Below are 13,036 nucleotides of genomic sequence, written 5' to 3' on the forward strand. Positions count from 1 at the left end.
AGTATGTCTCTTTCATACAAGATTAGGAATATCACTATCCTCCCACTAGTTCTTAGTAAACACACACACGTTATTTTTCATTTTGATATAAAAGCATACCTTGTATCTTTATATTAAAATGACTATTCCAACCTTGAGATGTTTGCTTTATATCCACAAGTGGATCGTAAGCCTTCCACATTTAGTTAGGGTAACATGGATTAAGAAAACCTCTAGGCTAAGCTATATAGATATCTTCTAGTAGATATCTATTAAGAAAAGCGGTCTTTCTTGAAATCTATTTGTATATCTTATATTAAGAATATGAAGTTATAGTAAATAATATCCTTGTTGATCTAATCATAGCTACTTGTGAAAAGGTTTGATCATAGTCAATGTCATGAGTATGATAAGGACCATAGTCAATGAAATGAGTATGAGAAAATCCTTATATAACAAGTATTACTAAATGTGTATATATATCCATATATATTCTTTCTAGAAGAATCTCTTACTCCTTCTAGCCTTGCTATAGAGAGAAAGATTAATCAAGCTCATACTTGATTATTAAACATGAATTACATCTCAATATTCATGACTCTAAGTCATTTGTCAGATTCAAGATCTGATATAACATTTTGGTAGTTGATGGTTTAACTAGAAACCATCAAGAACTCATCAATGAGAGATTCAACATATCTCAAGTCATAGATGATTTCTACCATTACTGTGAACAATTTGTGTTTATGAATAGCTATTTTTCATGTTCAACAATTCCTTGTTGAAACTAGTGACAACAATTGTTACATCCGGCTATGGTTCTTGAGTTGCTTCAAGTTCCATGTGCCTCACACTTGCTTGTCATTAGAAGCTTGCTTTCTGCTAACTCAGCTTTTAGAGGAATAAATGAACTTATTCTTGGTGGGTTTATATATAATAATCTAAATGCCCTTTTAGAATATTCTACAATTATATAATTAGTTGGTGTTTGTATTCTAGATACAGTTAATAGTGATTGAAGTATAATCCCAAAAAGGTTAAAAGGAGGACATTTCTACCGATTAGAAAGTAAACTAATATCAAGTAACGTTTAATTCACCCTTTATCATCACGAAGGCTTTAGATGGTACTACTGGGTTGTATATTGTGCTCAATCATAGACATTCATTAGAAAGGAAGTCATACACCAAAGAATATAGTTCCTTAATAATTATTTTCTGTACACTTTAGTGAAAATATTATTAGGAATCTTTTATGTATAAATAAGATTCACATATGTCAAATAAACTACATTATTTGTCTTCAAATATCCCTTTCTTGAAGTTGAAATATATGGATTTCATTTATACAATAAAGATAACAATGTCATGGATATGTTTGATTTAAAACAAGTTTAAGTCAAAAATGCTTGCATATAGAACTTAATTTATTTATAAAATGTTGACATTTACTTTGTAATTCTATTAAGAGATATAGTCTCAAAAATAGAAGTCAATCATTTCAGAATATGAGTATTATCGTTATGAAAAACGATCTAGTAAATAATCAAACATTTAAATAAATAACTAAGACATTAATATTTATACATGCTAAATTTAAAACATACATTGTTCCAAAACAAACATTGTTTTATATTACAAGAAATTTATGTTCTAAGCATAAATAATAAACTAAACTTCGAGAGTGTAGTTCCAACTTACTTGTGCTCAGCTAGTTAGTCTTCTGTAAATATTTGCAATCAAGTTACAAATATTAGATTAACATTCAAGTACCAAGTACTTGAGTGTTACACGAAAAGTATGAGTTCTATCTAGTAGATACTTGAAGTACTGGTCTCTTTCAGACTTTCTTTCTAGATAAGAGGAGAAGTTCCTCTACCAGTGTCCAGTTTCTTCACAAAAGAAACAAGATCCATCTATGTGGGCCTTATTGGATTTCTTGAGCTTAAAGGTGTTTATTTCATAAAACATGGGCCTTTTAGATCACATAAGGTGACTCTTTTATCCTTGCATTATTCTAATGTTTAAACTAGCTTTAAATAAAATATCACTGTATTTATTGGAATATTGTTTGACCTGTTATATCATCAGATATATGTTTAAATTATCCAAAACTTCCTAGAAGTCATGAATAACTATTCCTAGCTTGATGTTAGAAGCATCTTGAGCATCACAGTGATGCCTTTACTAGGTAACATATTTAGGTCTATTACTCAAAGTAATTTGTTTAGGATTCAGACCTTTAAGTTTATACAATTTCATATCTCTCACGAGATTGTCTCTTAAGACATGAACCCATTCATTGAAGTTGTATCTATTGAATGTTATTGTTTCATTAAGTCATTTAAAGAGAAATGACAATTTATGGTTATGAGAGTGGATTATATATCTACAAAATTTTAACAAAATTCATTTAGTATTTTCAATATTTAATCTTTAATAATTAATACCCCTTTTAGTTTCTAAAACCTTAATTATCAAAGTTTATGCTCCAAGTTGCAAAATAAATAAATGGTTTGGTATCCTTTATCCCATTCATCCGAATTCAACTCGGTAGATATCGATTATCAATTATATACTACTATATAATTCCTTGATTTATGAGATTGCTAATAACAAATTTAATTAGACATTTTTGATCTCATCTATGCCTCGGAACTCTCTTGCTTAGATATCTTTTATCACAAAAGATTTTTTATCAAATCATCCAATTTGAAAAACTTGTGTAATCGGCCTATAACTTGGTTATAGAAATCGCGAAAACACCTCGGCCATCAAAAGATAACACTAAGCGGTTAGGTATCCTTTATCCCATTAGTGCATACAAGAGACGTGCGAGTGTTCTTTTAAAAAATGATTGCATAGATTTGAGGTTTGTAAGGGGTCTTTGATGTTTTTATAATTCTAGTTTAAAAAACATGTTATACCATGGTTATTGCATGCATTCAATAAACCATGGTATACTTTAAAAAACTTATTTCATGTAAAGTCATATTTTTTTAACAATGTTCTATATATAAAACCCGATTTTATATAATTGACGCGATCAAAGTTTTAAATTAATAACTAGTATTAAGTTAGATCATTTGAGCGCTTTAGAACATTTGGAAACATTTTAATAAAACTTCATTTTATAAAATAAGGTTTGGAGTTTGATAAGTTTACAAATCTCTATTTTAAACTTATACAATTTTAATCTCGAAATGTTACCGGTTACTAGTTTTAACGATAAAGCTTGTTTTATTGTAAAAATATTTTTTATCATCTTATGTTAAAAGGTAAATTTCATTAAAACCAAAATCCTTGTGATGTTTATTTATGTTCAAATATTATTTTGCATTTGAAAAACTAATTTATCAACCATAACATAATAATAATAACATAAACATAAAACAACACAAACATGCATAATAATTATAACATATGTGTATAAACCAAGCCATTAACTAGTAATAATTTTGTGAGCCATCACAAAATTATCAAGTCCATTCCTAAAGGGACATAAGGGACATATATCTTGTAAAGTCTTCATGTGCTCCCACTTGCTTTAACACCTTGTAGCAAGCTTATAAAAATAATTTTATAAAGTTTGAGAAACTTTAATAAAATCAAGTTTATAAACTTTTGATCTTCAAAATGGCCACCATCTTCATAATTGTTATATTTTTATAAAAATAAACTATTTCTAAAACTAATCTATTACTTACAAAAATTAACAAATGAAAACTATCTATTTAATTATTACATACAATATGAATAAATAAATAATTACAACCATTTTAAACAAATCAACACATGCAAAAACACAAAGGTCCATGGCTAGTTTATGCACATCATACATATTTATATACTCAAAAATATATAAAACAACTCTTTGTTTTTCTAAGACAACTTTCATGACCAAAAAGATGCATGTAAACTTTTGGTCAAAAATAAACAATTATAAACATTTTAAAGTTGTCATAGAAAATATGTATGGATTTTTCTTGCAAAGAGAAAACCATCCATGTTTTCCAAAAACAAAGATTTCATCAACTAAAGAAATAATCTAACTAATCTTGCAAAAATGGCTCTGATACCAATTGTTGGATTTTTATTCAAAAATCCAGTTTCACAACCGGTAAAAATGACAACGGAAGCTTTAAAAATGTTGAATAAAACTAAAACTATTTTACCCACCAAGGATCATTTTGCAAGAGTTAGAAAGATTAAAACAATCTTGGTTAACGTTTATGCTCCTCAGGCTCCTGGTGAGAAAAAGATTCTATGGACTAATCTTGTCGATCTAATTAGTTCTAGACAAGGAAACTGGGTCTTCTTTGGTGATTTTAATGTTGTAAGAAATCCGGAGGAGAGGTTTAATTCCGTCTTTTGCCCTAATATCGTAGCTATTTTTAACAAATTCATCTTGGATGCTGGATTAATTGACTTAAACATGGGGGGGGGGAGGGGGGGGGGCCAGAAAATTCACTTTTTTCTGTGAGGATGGTTGTAAATTGAGCAAACTGGGTCGTTTTCTTGTATGCCCTAGTTTCTTGGCGGTCTTTCCCTGTGCTGCCGTTCTTGCTCTGCCAAGGGAACACTCGGATCACTGTCCAATTCTTCTTCGAACTTGTTTCTTGGATTTTGGTCCTTCCCCTTTTTGATTTTTCAAATCGCGGTTATTAAGGGATGGCTTCGATCAGCTTGTCATTGAGGCTTGGGATAAGTTCAATGGGGGAGGTCCTCCAGATCGATATCTCTCTGATAAACTTAGGTTTGTTAAGAGTTGTATCAAAAATTGGAGGCGTGTTGAATATGAAAAAGAAAATAAGTCCCTGTTGGACTTGAGAGCTAGAGTTGATCAGTTGGAGCTTGAGGCTGAAGATAGACTTCTATTAGAATTCGAAATTGTGGAAAAGGAGGGAAAAAAACATCGAATCTTGGAGATGGAAAAACTTGCTAAATCGGACCTGATTCAGAAATCAAGGATTACCTGGCTTGTCGATGGGGATGAGAATTCTCATTTTTTTCATAACTCAATCAAATATAAGAACAGAAGATGCAATATTAATGGGTTAATAATCAATGGGGGAATGGACCACTGACATAAATGTCATAAAACATGAGACTCAAGTTTTCTTTGCCTCTAAATTCCATGAGAATTACCCTCGTCGCCCTCTTTTGATTAATGAGAATTTCAAGGTTTTATCTGGGTGTGACAGAGATGTTCTCGAGAGGCCTTTTGATCTTGCTGAGATCAAGGATGCAGTTTGGAGTTGTGGCGGGGACAAGGCTCCTGGGCCTGATGGTTTCACATTCCATTTTATTAAACATTTTTGGAACCTTATACATGATGATGTTATGAGGTTTGTGAAACATTTTGAAGAATTTGGATGTTTTTCGAGAGGTAATAACTATTCCTTTATTACTCTTTTGCCCAAGGTCAATGATCCTTAAACATTGGCAGAGTTTCGCCCGGTTAGTCTGATTGGAAGTGTGTATAAGATAATCGTAAAGGCTCTTGCAAATAGAATCAAACAGGTTATTGGGTCGGTTATTGATAAGGTTCAAACGGCTTTCATTCATGGAAGGAATATTCTGGACGGTCCTTTGATTATTAATGAATTATTTACTTGGGCGAAGAAAAATAAATCCAAATCGTTCTTCTTCAAAGTTGATTTTGATAAAGCCTTTGATTCCTTAAATTGGAATTACCTGGACAATGTAATGGAGTAGATGTGATTCGGTGGGAAATGGAGGCAGTGGATTAGGGGTTGTCTTTGTTCTGCTAGGGCTTCGGTGCTCATCAACGGTGCTGCCACTAGGGAATTCCCCATAACGAGGGGCATACGTCAGGGGGACCCGCTTTCCCCCTTCTTGTTTATCATTTCCATGGAGGGGCTCAATGCGGTCATGAAATATGCTGGGCAGAAGTCAATTTTTCATGGAGTGAATACTCCTGGCAATGGGCCGGTTATCATTCACTTGTTCTATGAGGACGATGCTATCTTCGTTGGTAAGTGGGAGAGCTCCAATTTCTTGAATCTTGAGCGCATTCTCAGATGCTTCTATGTCTCTTCGGGGTTAAAAGTCAACCTCCAGAAGTAAAAGGTTTATGGTGTTGGTGTGTCGGATAATGAAGTTGTAACGTGTGCGCTCGCATTCTTGGTTGCGAATCAGCTTCCATTCCCTTCAAATTTCTTGGTGTTCCCGTTGGGGCTAATATGTCCCTTAGGCGCAATTGGCAACCTATTGTGGAGAAGGTGCACAAACGGCTCTCTTCCTGGAAAGCTAAAGCTTTGTCTGCAGGTGGTCGGTTTACTCTAACCAAATCTGTTCTCGAAAGTCTGCCTCTTTACTATTTTTCTCTCTTTAGGGCTCCTAGATCTGTTTTGGACAGATTGGAGTCAATTAGGAGAAAATTCTTTTGGGGAGGCTGTGAAGAAAGGCGCAAGATAAACTGGGTGGCTTGGAATGTTGTGCTAGGACCTAAAGGAAAGGGAAGTCTAGGTATTGGTTCTCTTGAATCACTAAACATTTCTTTGCTTATCAAGTGGTTATGGAGGTTGTATGATGAAAAATATTCTGTATGGAGGAGGGTTATTTGTGGAATACATAATTGTGAAAGGAAGCATGTGGACAGGTGGGCTAAAAAATCGTTAGGTGGTTGTTGGTTTAATATTGCCAGCATCGTTTCTCGTCTCAATAACTTGGGGGTGAATTTCAATTCTACTTTTGACATCTGTCTTGGGGATGGTAACAAAACTATGTTTTGGTTAGATGATTGGATGGGTAATGGTACGCTGGCTGTCAAGTTCCCTCATCTTTTTGAACTTGACAAACGAAAGAGCTGCTTTGTTGCGGAAAGAGTAGGCTCTGATAGGATGAAGTGGGATTGGAAGAGGAAACCCAACACTGTGATTGAGCGTGAGGAGTTGGATTTAATGGTTAGGCTTGTGGAGCGTGTGCAATTTTCTTCTGAGCCTGATAAATGGAAATCGAGATTTTCGGGGGATGGAGGTTTCTATGTTCATGACTTGCGTAGTGTGATTGAGGATTTGAATGCCCTTGTAGTTTACAATCCAACGGTTTGGCCTAAGATTGTCCCGCTGAAAGTTTCAATTTTCGTTTGGCATGTGTGTATGGATCGTATCCCTACTGCGATGGCTTTGGCGCGTAGAGGTATAAATGGTGTGTCGACATCTTGTTTACTTTGTAACGTGGGAAGCGATGAGACAAACCATATTCTTTTGCATTGCCCTGTTGCTCGGGATGCTTTGCTGCGGCTGCTTAATTGGTGTAACATCCAACCGCCCACTTTCAATTATGTTGGGGAACTTGTAAAATTTGCTGGGTGTTGGGGTTCTTGCCCGAAAAGAAGAAAGATCTTAATTGCTTTATGTTACGGGTTCTTATGGTATGCATGAAAGACAAGGAACGAGCGAAGGTTTAACGACACTTGTAGTTCGCAATCAAAATTAGCGGATAATGTTGTTTCTTTAGTGTTTGGTTGGGTGAAATTCAGGGGAAGCTTTGATAATTGTAAATGGGAAGATTGGTGTAATTCCCCTTTTAATGTTTTGTAATTTGTTTGTTTGCCCTGCCTTTTCCTTTTTGGCAGCGGGCTTTTAATAATATTTCCGCCGTTTAAAAAAAAGAAAGATTAAAACAGCCATAGAAGGGAAAACATAACAACCTTTGAAGACTTTGATCCTCATGGGAGGTTGGAAGTTTATGAAGTATGACATGAAACTCTAAATAAGAGTTCTCTACAAGTATCCACCAAGCAAGAGTAGAACCATCAAAACATGCTAGTATTCACTTGTAATTTGTTGTTCATAAGCCTTTGAAATATATACCAAATATATGTTCAAAGGTGAAGCAACAAAGGGACATTCTTTGACATCAAAATGAAAGAGAATGGAGGAGAAGAAGAGTTTGTAAAGCTCGAAATTTGGTATCCCTCTTAGAGAGCACATTGCTCTCGGATTTGGCTCAAAGAAGAAGAGAAATGAAGCTTACAAGAAGTGCCTTCCATCATTCCATGCACTTTCTTATTAATAGTCAAAAAATGAAAAAGAGACAATAAAACAAAAGTATGGAAAACTTTGTTCCAAGCATGGCATGAATTGATTAAACAATTCAAAAGAAAGCCATGCTTGGTCCCCCCTTCAATTTTCGGAAAAAGCATGTCTCCCATGAGACAAAAGTTGTCTCATGGCTAGTTATTATATATATATATATATATATATATATATATATATATATATATATATATATATATATATATATATATGTTTTCTTTATAAAAATCAATCATTTTTATAAAAAAATCCCAATATATATATATATATATATATATATATATATATATATATATATATATATATATATATATATTAAATAACTAGTTATATATAAATATCTTATTTTATATAAAACTATCTTTTATATAAATTGAACTAGTTTATTAAGATATAAATATAACTTATAAATAATCATACTTTATGATATATATTTTCATAAGTTGTTATTTCTCCAATAAATATTATTTACACAAATAATAAATTTCCAATTAGTAAAAATATTATTTCAATGAAATAATAATTTTCCAATTAAATACAAGTGTTGATATATTTATTAATAATCAAATTATACTAATAAATAATCAATTGACGGTAACTTGCTATATGGTGTAACCCTATAGAGTCATATATTATTGACAATAGCATTCTATAATGACCACTGGACATACTAGATCTTTCAGCATTCTAATATCGGTTTCATTTCAATCATGAACATTTACGCCCTAGACTCGTTTCTATGACGGAGTTTAATGTGACAGTGGCTGGAGTTGGTTTTCCGGTCAGTAAGAAGATGGTAGTGGTTTGGGTTTTCATTTAAAAGGTACCCATTTATTTAATTAATATATTTGTAATATATTTAATTAATAATTTTCCATTCATTCATTAATAGTATAAAAAAAAATAAAAGAAATCAGTAAAGACAAATCAATCATTTTGCTAAAGACCAATTTGAAAACAAAACCAAACAAGAAAGACCTCAAAGCACTAGACCATATTATAATTTATCCTAAAGGAAACTAGTCTACAATTCAAGTTCTTGTTTGGAGCAAATAAATGTTTGATTTATGAATCTATGTAAAAATACCAATTATGTAGTTGTTTTGCGGTTATTATTATTATTATTATGGTATGTTTAATTTGATCTCGGTCAAAATTTCAATTTATGTTATATTTGATTTGTAATGGTTATCTTTTTCTGAAGTTTTTGATCGTAAACCATATCATAATCAATTAGATAAAAAAAATCAAATTGATCAGAATATTGCTTATTAGTGGAGAAGTTTTATGCATAATTTTCCAAATTTTTATTATTCCTTTATACAAGAAACTAGAGTTTTCTTATATATCCAAAAAAAAAAATGCGGACCCGATTAATGATTTTTGGGTAGGGAAGAAAGATCTAACCCTGCTATTTTGTAATTTGGACCACTGACGCACTGACTACTAAGACTTTATATGAACGGGCCAAAGCCCATCTCAGAAAATATAAAGACTCAGGCAATCATGGCCCAGATCCTTGATGTTAACTCAGATAGATAGAAAATCACGTAGTTGTATAAATATGCATTTGATATTTTCTTTTTATGTGTAAACTTTTTTTCTTAAGAAAGTAAACGTTTATATTGATATTATATCTTATTAGAATATCTATATAAATATCAAAGAATACTTTGTTTTTTTTTTTTAAGTGGAAATAGTTGCAATCAACTACGGTTACCTCGAAAGCTATCTTCATCTTTTCTTCTTTAAACTGTTTCAAGGTTTAAAGGGTCACAAACCGCGTTATACATAAAGTCATACAATTCTTTCTTTTTTCTCTCCCAATCCTACACAAACATCACCTTACATCGCATTTAAAGGGTCCCACTTGCTCATAGTTTTCAAATAAAGATACATATTCAACTTCTTGATTTCTACCCCAATCCAGATCTCATCGGATGAGATGAATTAACCCAATTCCTTTCTGGGTTCTTCTCATTGGACTTCGAATCGGAAAACCCATAAGTTAATTGGGATTTCGTTCAATCGATTAGTATCTTTCCGATCGTTAACAGTATGGGTGTCCAAGAAAATGGGAGTGGTGGTGATAATGGTATGTCTAGTGTTCCTCTTGGAGCGAAGAACAAATACAGAAGAATGGATTCTGAGCTTAACGATTACAGTGATGATGATTTGGAGGTTGCACCTTACAAGCAGACACAGCAGGAAAGGACGAAAAGCACAAGGAAATATGTATTCGCCTGTGCTGTATTTGCATCGCTCAACAATGTCCTCCTTGGTTATGGTACTCGATCCTTTTCTTATCTCTTTAATGGTATCTCAAACCTTCAAATCCAGCTTTAGAAGTCTGTAGCCGACAGACAAATGTACAACTGTTTCAGCTGATGTTACAACCATTTTTCTGGGCTGGATTTAAGGTTTGACTTTCTTCATCCCCTCATCTAATTGATCTTTCGTTTGAATCCCCAAAAAAACCGAGATTTCGAATCATGTTCTTGATCGAAACAGCAAAGATTCATGCGATCCATGTGTTTTGGCTGTCAGCCGTTTCCAAGCTACACGACATAAATGCTATAATACCTAATTTCGCCTAATTCATTGGAATTTTAAATGCATTCTAAAAAAAAACTGTTACGTACAGATGCCTGATGCATATCGTACATTATTCGAAGCGTATCCCTTTGTGCTAATTGTGCTAATTGTGAATTGTGTCAATGTGATTATTAATGCAATATTGAAATTTGATTCAAGCAATATTGAATTTTCAGATGTGGGTGTTATGAGTGGAGCAATCATATTTATCCAAGAAGATTTAAAAATCACCGAGTTTCAAGAAGAAATTCTCGTCGGAATCTTGAGTGTCATCTCCCTATTGGGCAGTCTAGGCGGCGGCCGTGCCTCCGATGCACTTGGCCGGAAATGGACAATGGGCATAGCTGCAATTATATTTCAGATCGGAGCACTTATAATGACTTTAGCTCCTAGTTTCCAAGTTCTGATGATGGGTCGCCTCCTCGCCGGAATTGGAATCGGTTTTGGTGTCATGATTGCTCCGGTGTACATCGCCGAGATTTCTCCGACCATCTCTCGAGGCTCCTTCACTTCCTTCCCTGAAATATTTATTAATATCGGGATTCTCTTGGGATATGTGTCCAACTATGCATTTTCCGGATTTTCTTCACATATAAACTGGCGAATCATGTTAGCTGTCGGAATCCTTCCATCCGTGTTCATAGCATTCGCATTGTTCATAATTCCTGAGTCTCCAAGATGGTTAGTGATGCAAAACCGAGTCGATGAAGCAAGATCCGTTTTGATGAAAACAAATGAAATCGAAGCCGAGGTAGAGGAGAGACTATCGGAAATCCTGAAGGCGGCCGGAATCGGAACCGGAACCGGAACCGGAGAGAATCAAGAAGAGAAAGCCGTGTGGCGGGAATTACTAAATCCATCTCCTGCTTTACGAAGAATGCTCATCACCGGATTCGGAATCCAATGTTTCCAACAGATCACCGGAATCGACGCGACGGTATACTACAGTCCCGAGATTCTACAAACCGCCGGAATTGAGGAAAAGTCGAGACTCTTGGCCGCAACTGTAGCCGTCGGAATCGCGAAAACCTTATTCATTTTGGTTGCCATTATGCTCATCGATAAAATCGGGAGAAAACCGTTGTTATACGTGAGCACAATCGGAATGACCATTTGTTTATGCGGTCTAGCGATAAGTCTTTCGTTGTTCAAAGGAACAACTCTCGGAGTGGAATTAGCGATTCTATCGATATGTGGAAACGTAGCGTTCTTTTCCATCGGAATCGGTCCGGTTTGTTGGGTTTTAACATCGGAAATCTTTCCATTACGTCTTCGAGCTCAGGCATCGGCATTGGGAGCGGTTGGAAACAGGGTTTGCAGTGGAGTCGTGGCAATGTCGTTTTTATCGGTTTCTCGTGCAATTTCAATGGCGGGAACGTTTCTTATATTCACAATTCTTTCGTTTTTGTCGGTTGGTTTTGTTTATAAACTTGTTCCGGAAACGAAAGGGAAGTCGTTGGAACAGATTGAGTTGTTGTTCCAAAAGGACCGGAATTGGAATGAAGAGGAAGTAGAGTTATCAGATACTCAACAGTTGGTGAAAAACGAAGGGAATTAAGTGGATTTTAGATGTCGTAATGAGTTATACTATATGCATAGGAAGTTGTAAATTGTTGACGATATTTTTTTACCTTGGAAACGGGAGTAGTAGCGATGTGTTATTGGTGTTTGTATTGATCACGTAAATGTTTGAGAAAGAGGATATGTCGAAACATGCATTTAAACAAAAGAATGTGTTCGTTGTTTTAAAGATTTTGCCATGTTTGTTATACTTTGGTGTAACTATTGCATTAAATAAAGTAATCAAAATAAATCTTTATATTTTCTCTGACGAAATCAAATATTGTTTTGCACAAACTTCAGGTTACAATAAAAATAGATTATCTATTAAAAAAAAATGAATTTCAATATTTGAACCAAGTGTTACGATAGAAAGAAAACGTACTATGCAGTTTTAAAAACATCTTCGAAATTCGATGAATAAATCAAAAAATTCAAGATTTTTTTTTGTTTTTACCGAAATTTGATAAAAAGTTATATTTTATTAAAACCAGTGATATTAACATTTCAAATTTAAAGCATAGAGAATTTTTTTTAAATAAGTTCGATGCAAATTAAAAAGAAAAAAAATATATTTTTTGTATATTATTAAAATCCACTATAATCCATATCCAAATTCGTGATTATGTTGGTAAATATTTAAAAAATTAGTTCGTTTCTTTATACTTTCCATAATTTCTTTATACTTTCCATAATCACATGATCTTCTTGTGATTTTATGTTTGGTTAGCCTTACGTGATTTGAATTATTATAAAAAAAGTTAATTTATATATAACAAAATTGATTATTTTCAACTTTAACTTATATATTATTAAATTATAATTACTTCAACTTTT

The 13,036-nt window shown here is 33.4% G+C and overlaps 1 protein-coding gene across 2 annotated transcripts; it reads left to right on the plus strand.

Annotated features, from left to right (window-relative positions):
• The first annotated feature begins 9,776 nt into the window (after positions 1 to 9,776).
• LOC145166147 (Major facilitator superfamily protein) lies at positions 9,777 to 12,389 on the plus strand. 2 transcript variants are annotated; one of them, XM_079085081.1, is made up of 2 exons: positions 9,777 to 10,331; positions 10,816 to 12,389. In XM_079085081.1, the coding sequence occupies exons 1-2, from the start codon at positions 10,103 to 10,105 to the stop codon at positions 12,195 to 12,197; spliced, it is 1,611 nt and encodes a 536-aa protein (XP_078941207.1). In that variant the 5' UTR covers positions 9,777 to 10,102; the 3' UTR covers positions 12,198 to 12,389. The 2 variants fall into 2 exon arrangements, with proteins under 2 accessions (XP_078941207.1, XP_078941208.1); XM_079085082.1 differs by having other exon boundaries at positions 10,189 to 10,464.
• Positions 12,390 to 13,036: the final 647 nt, after the last annotated feature.

The sequence above is a fragment of the Lactuca virosa genome, chromosome 3, assembly GCF_052849685.1.
Source record: "Lactuca virosa cultivar CGN04683 chromosome 3, Lactuca_virosa_CGN04683_v6, whole genome shotgun sequence".
NCBI classification, from domain to species: domain Eukaryota; kingdom Viridiplantae; phylum Streptophyta; class Magnoliopsida; order Asterales; family Asteraceae; genus Lactuca; species Lactuca virosa.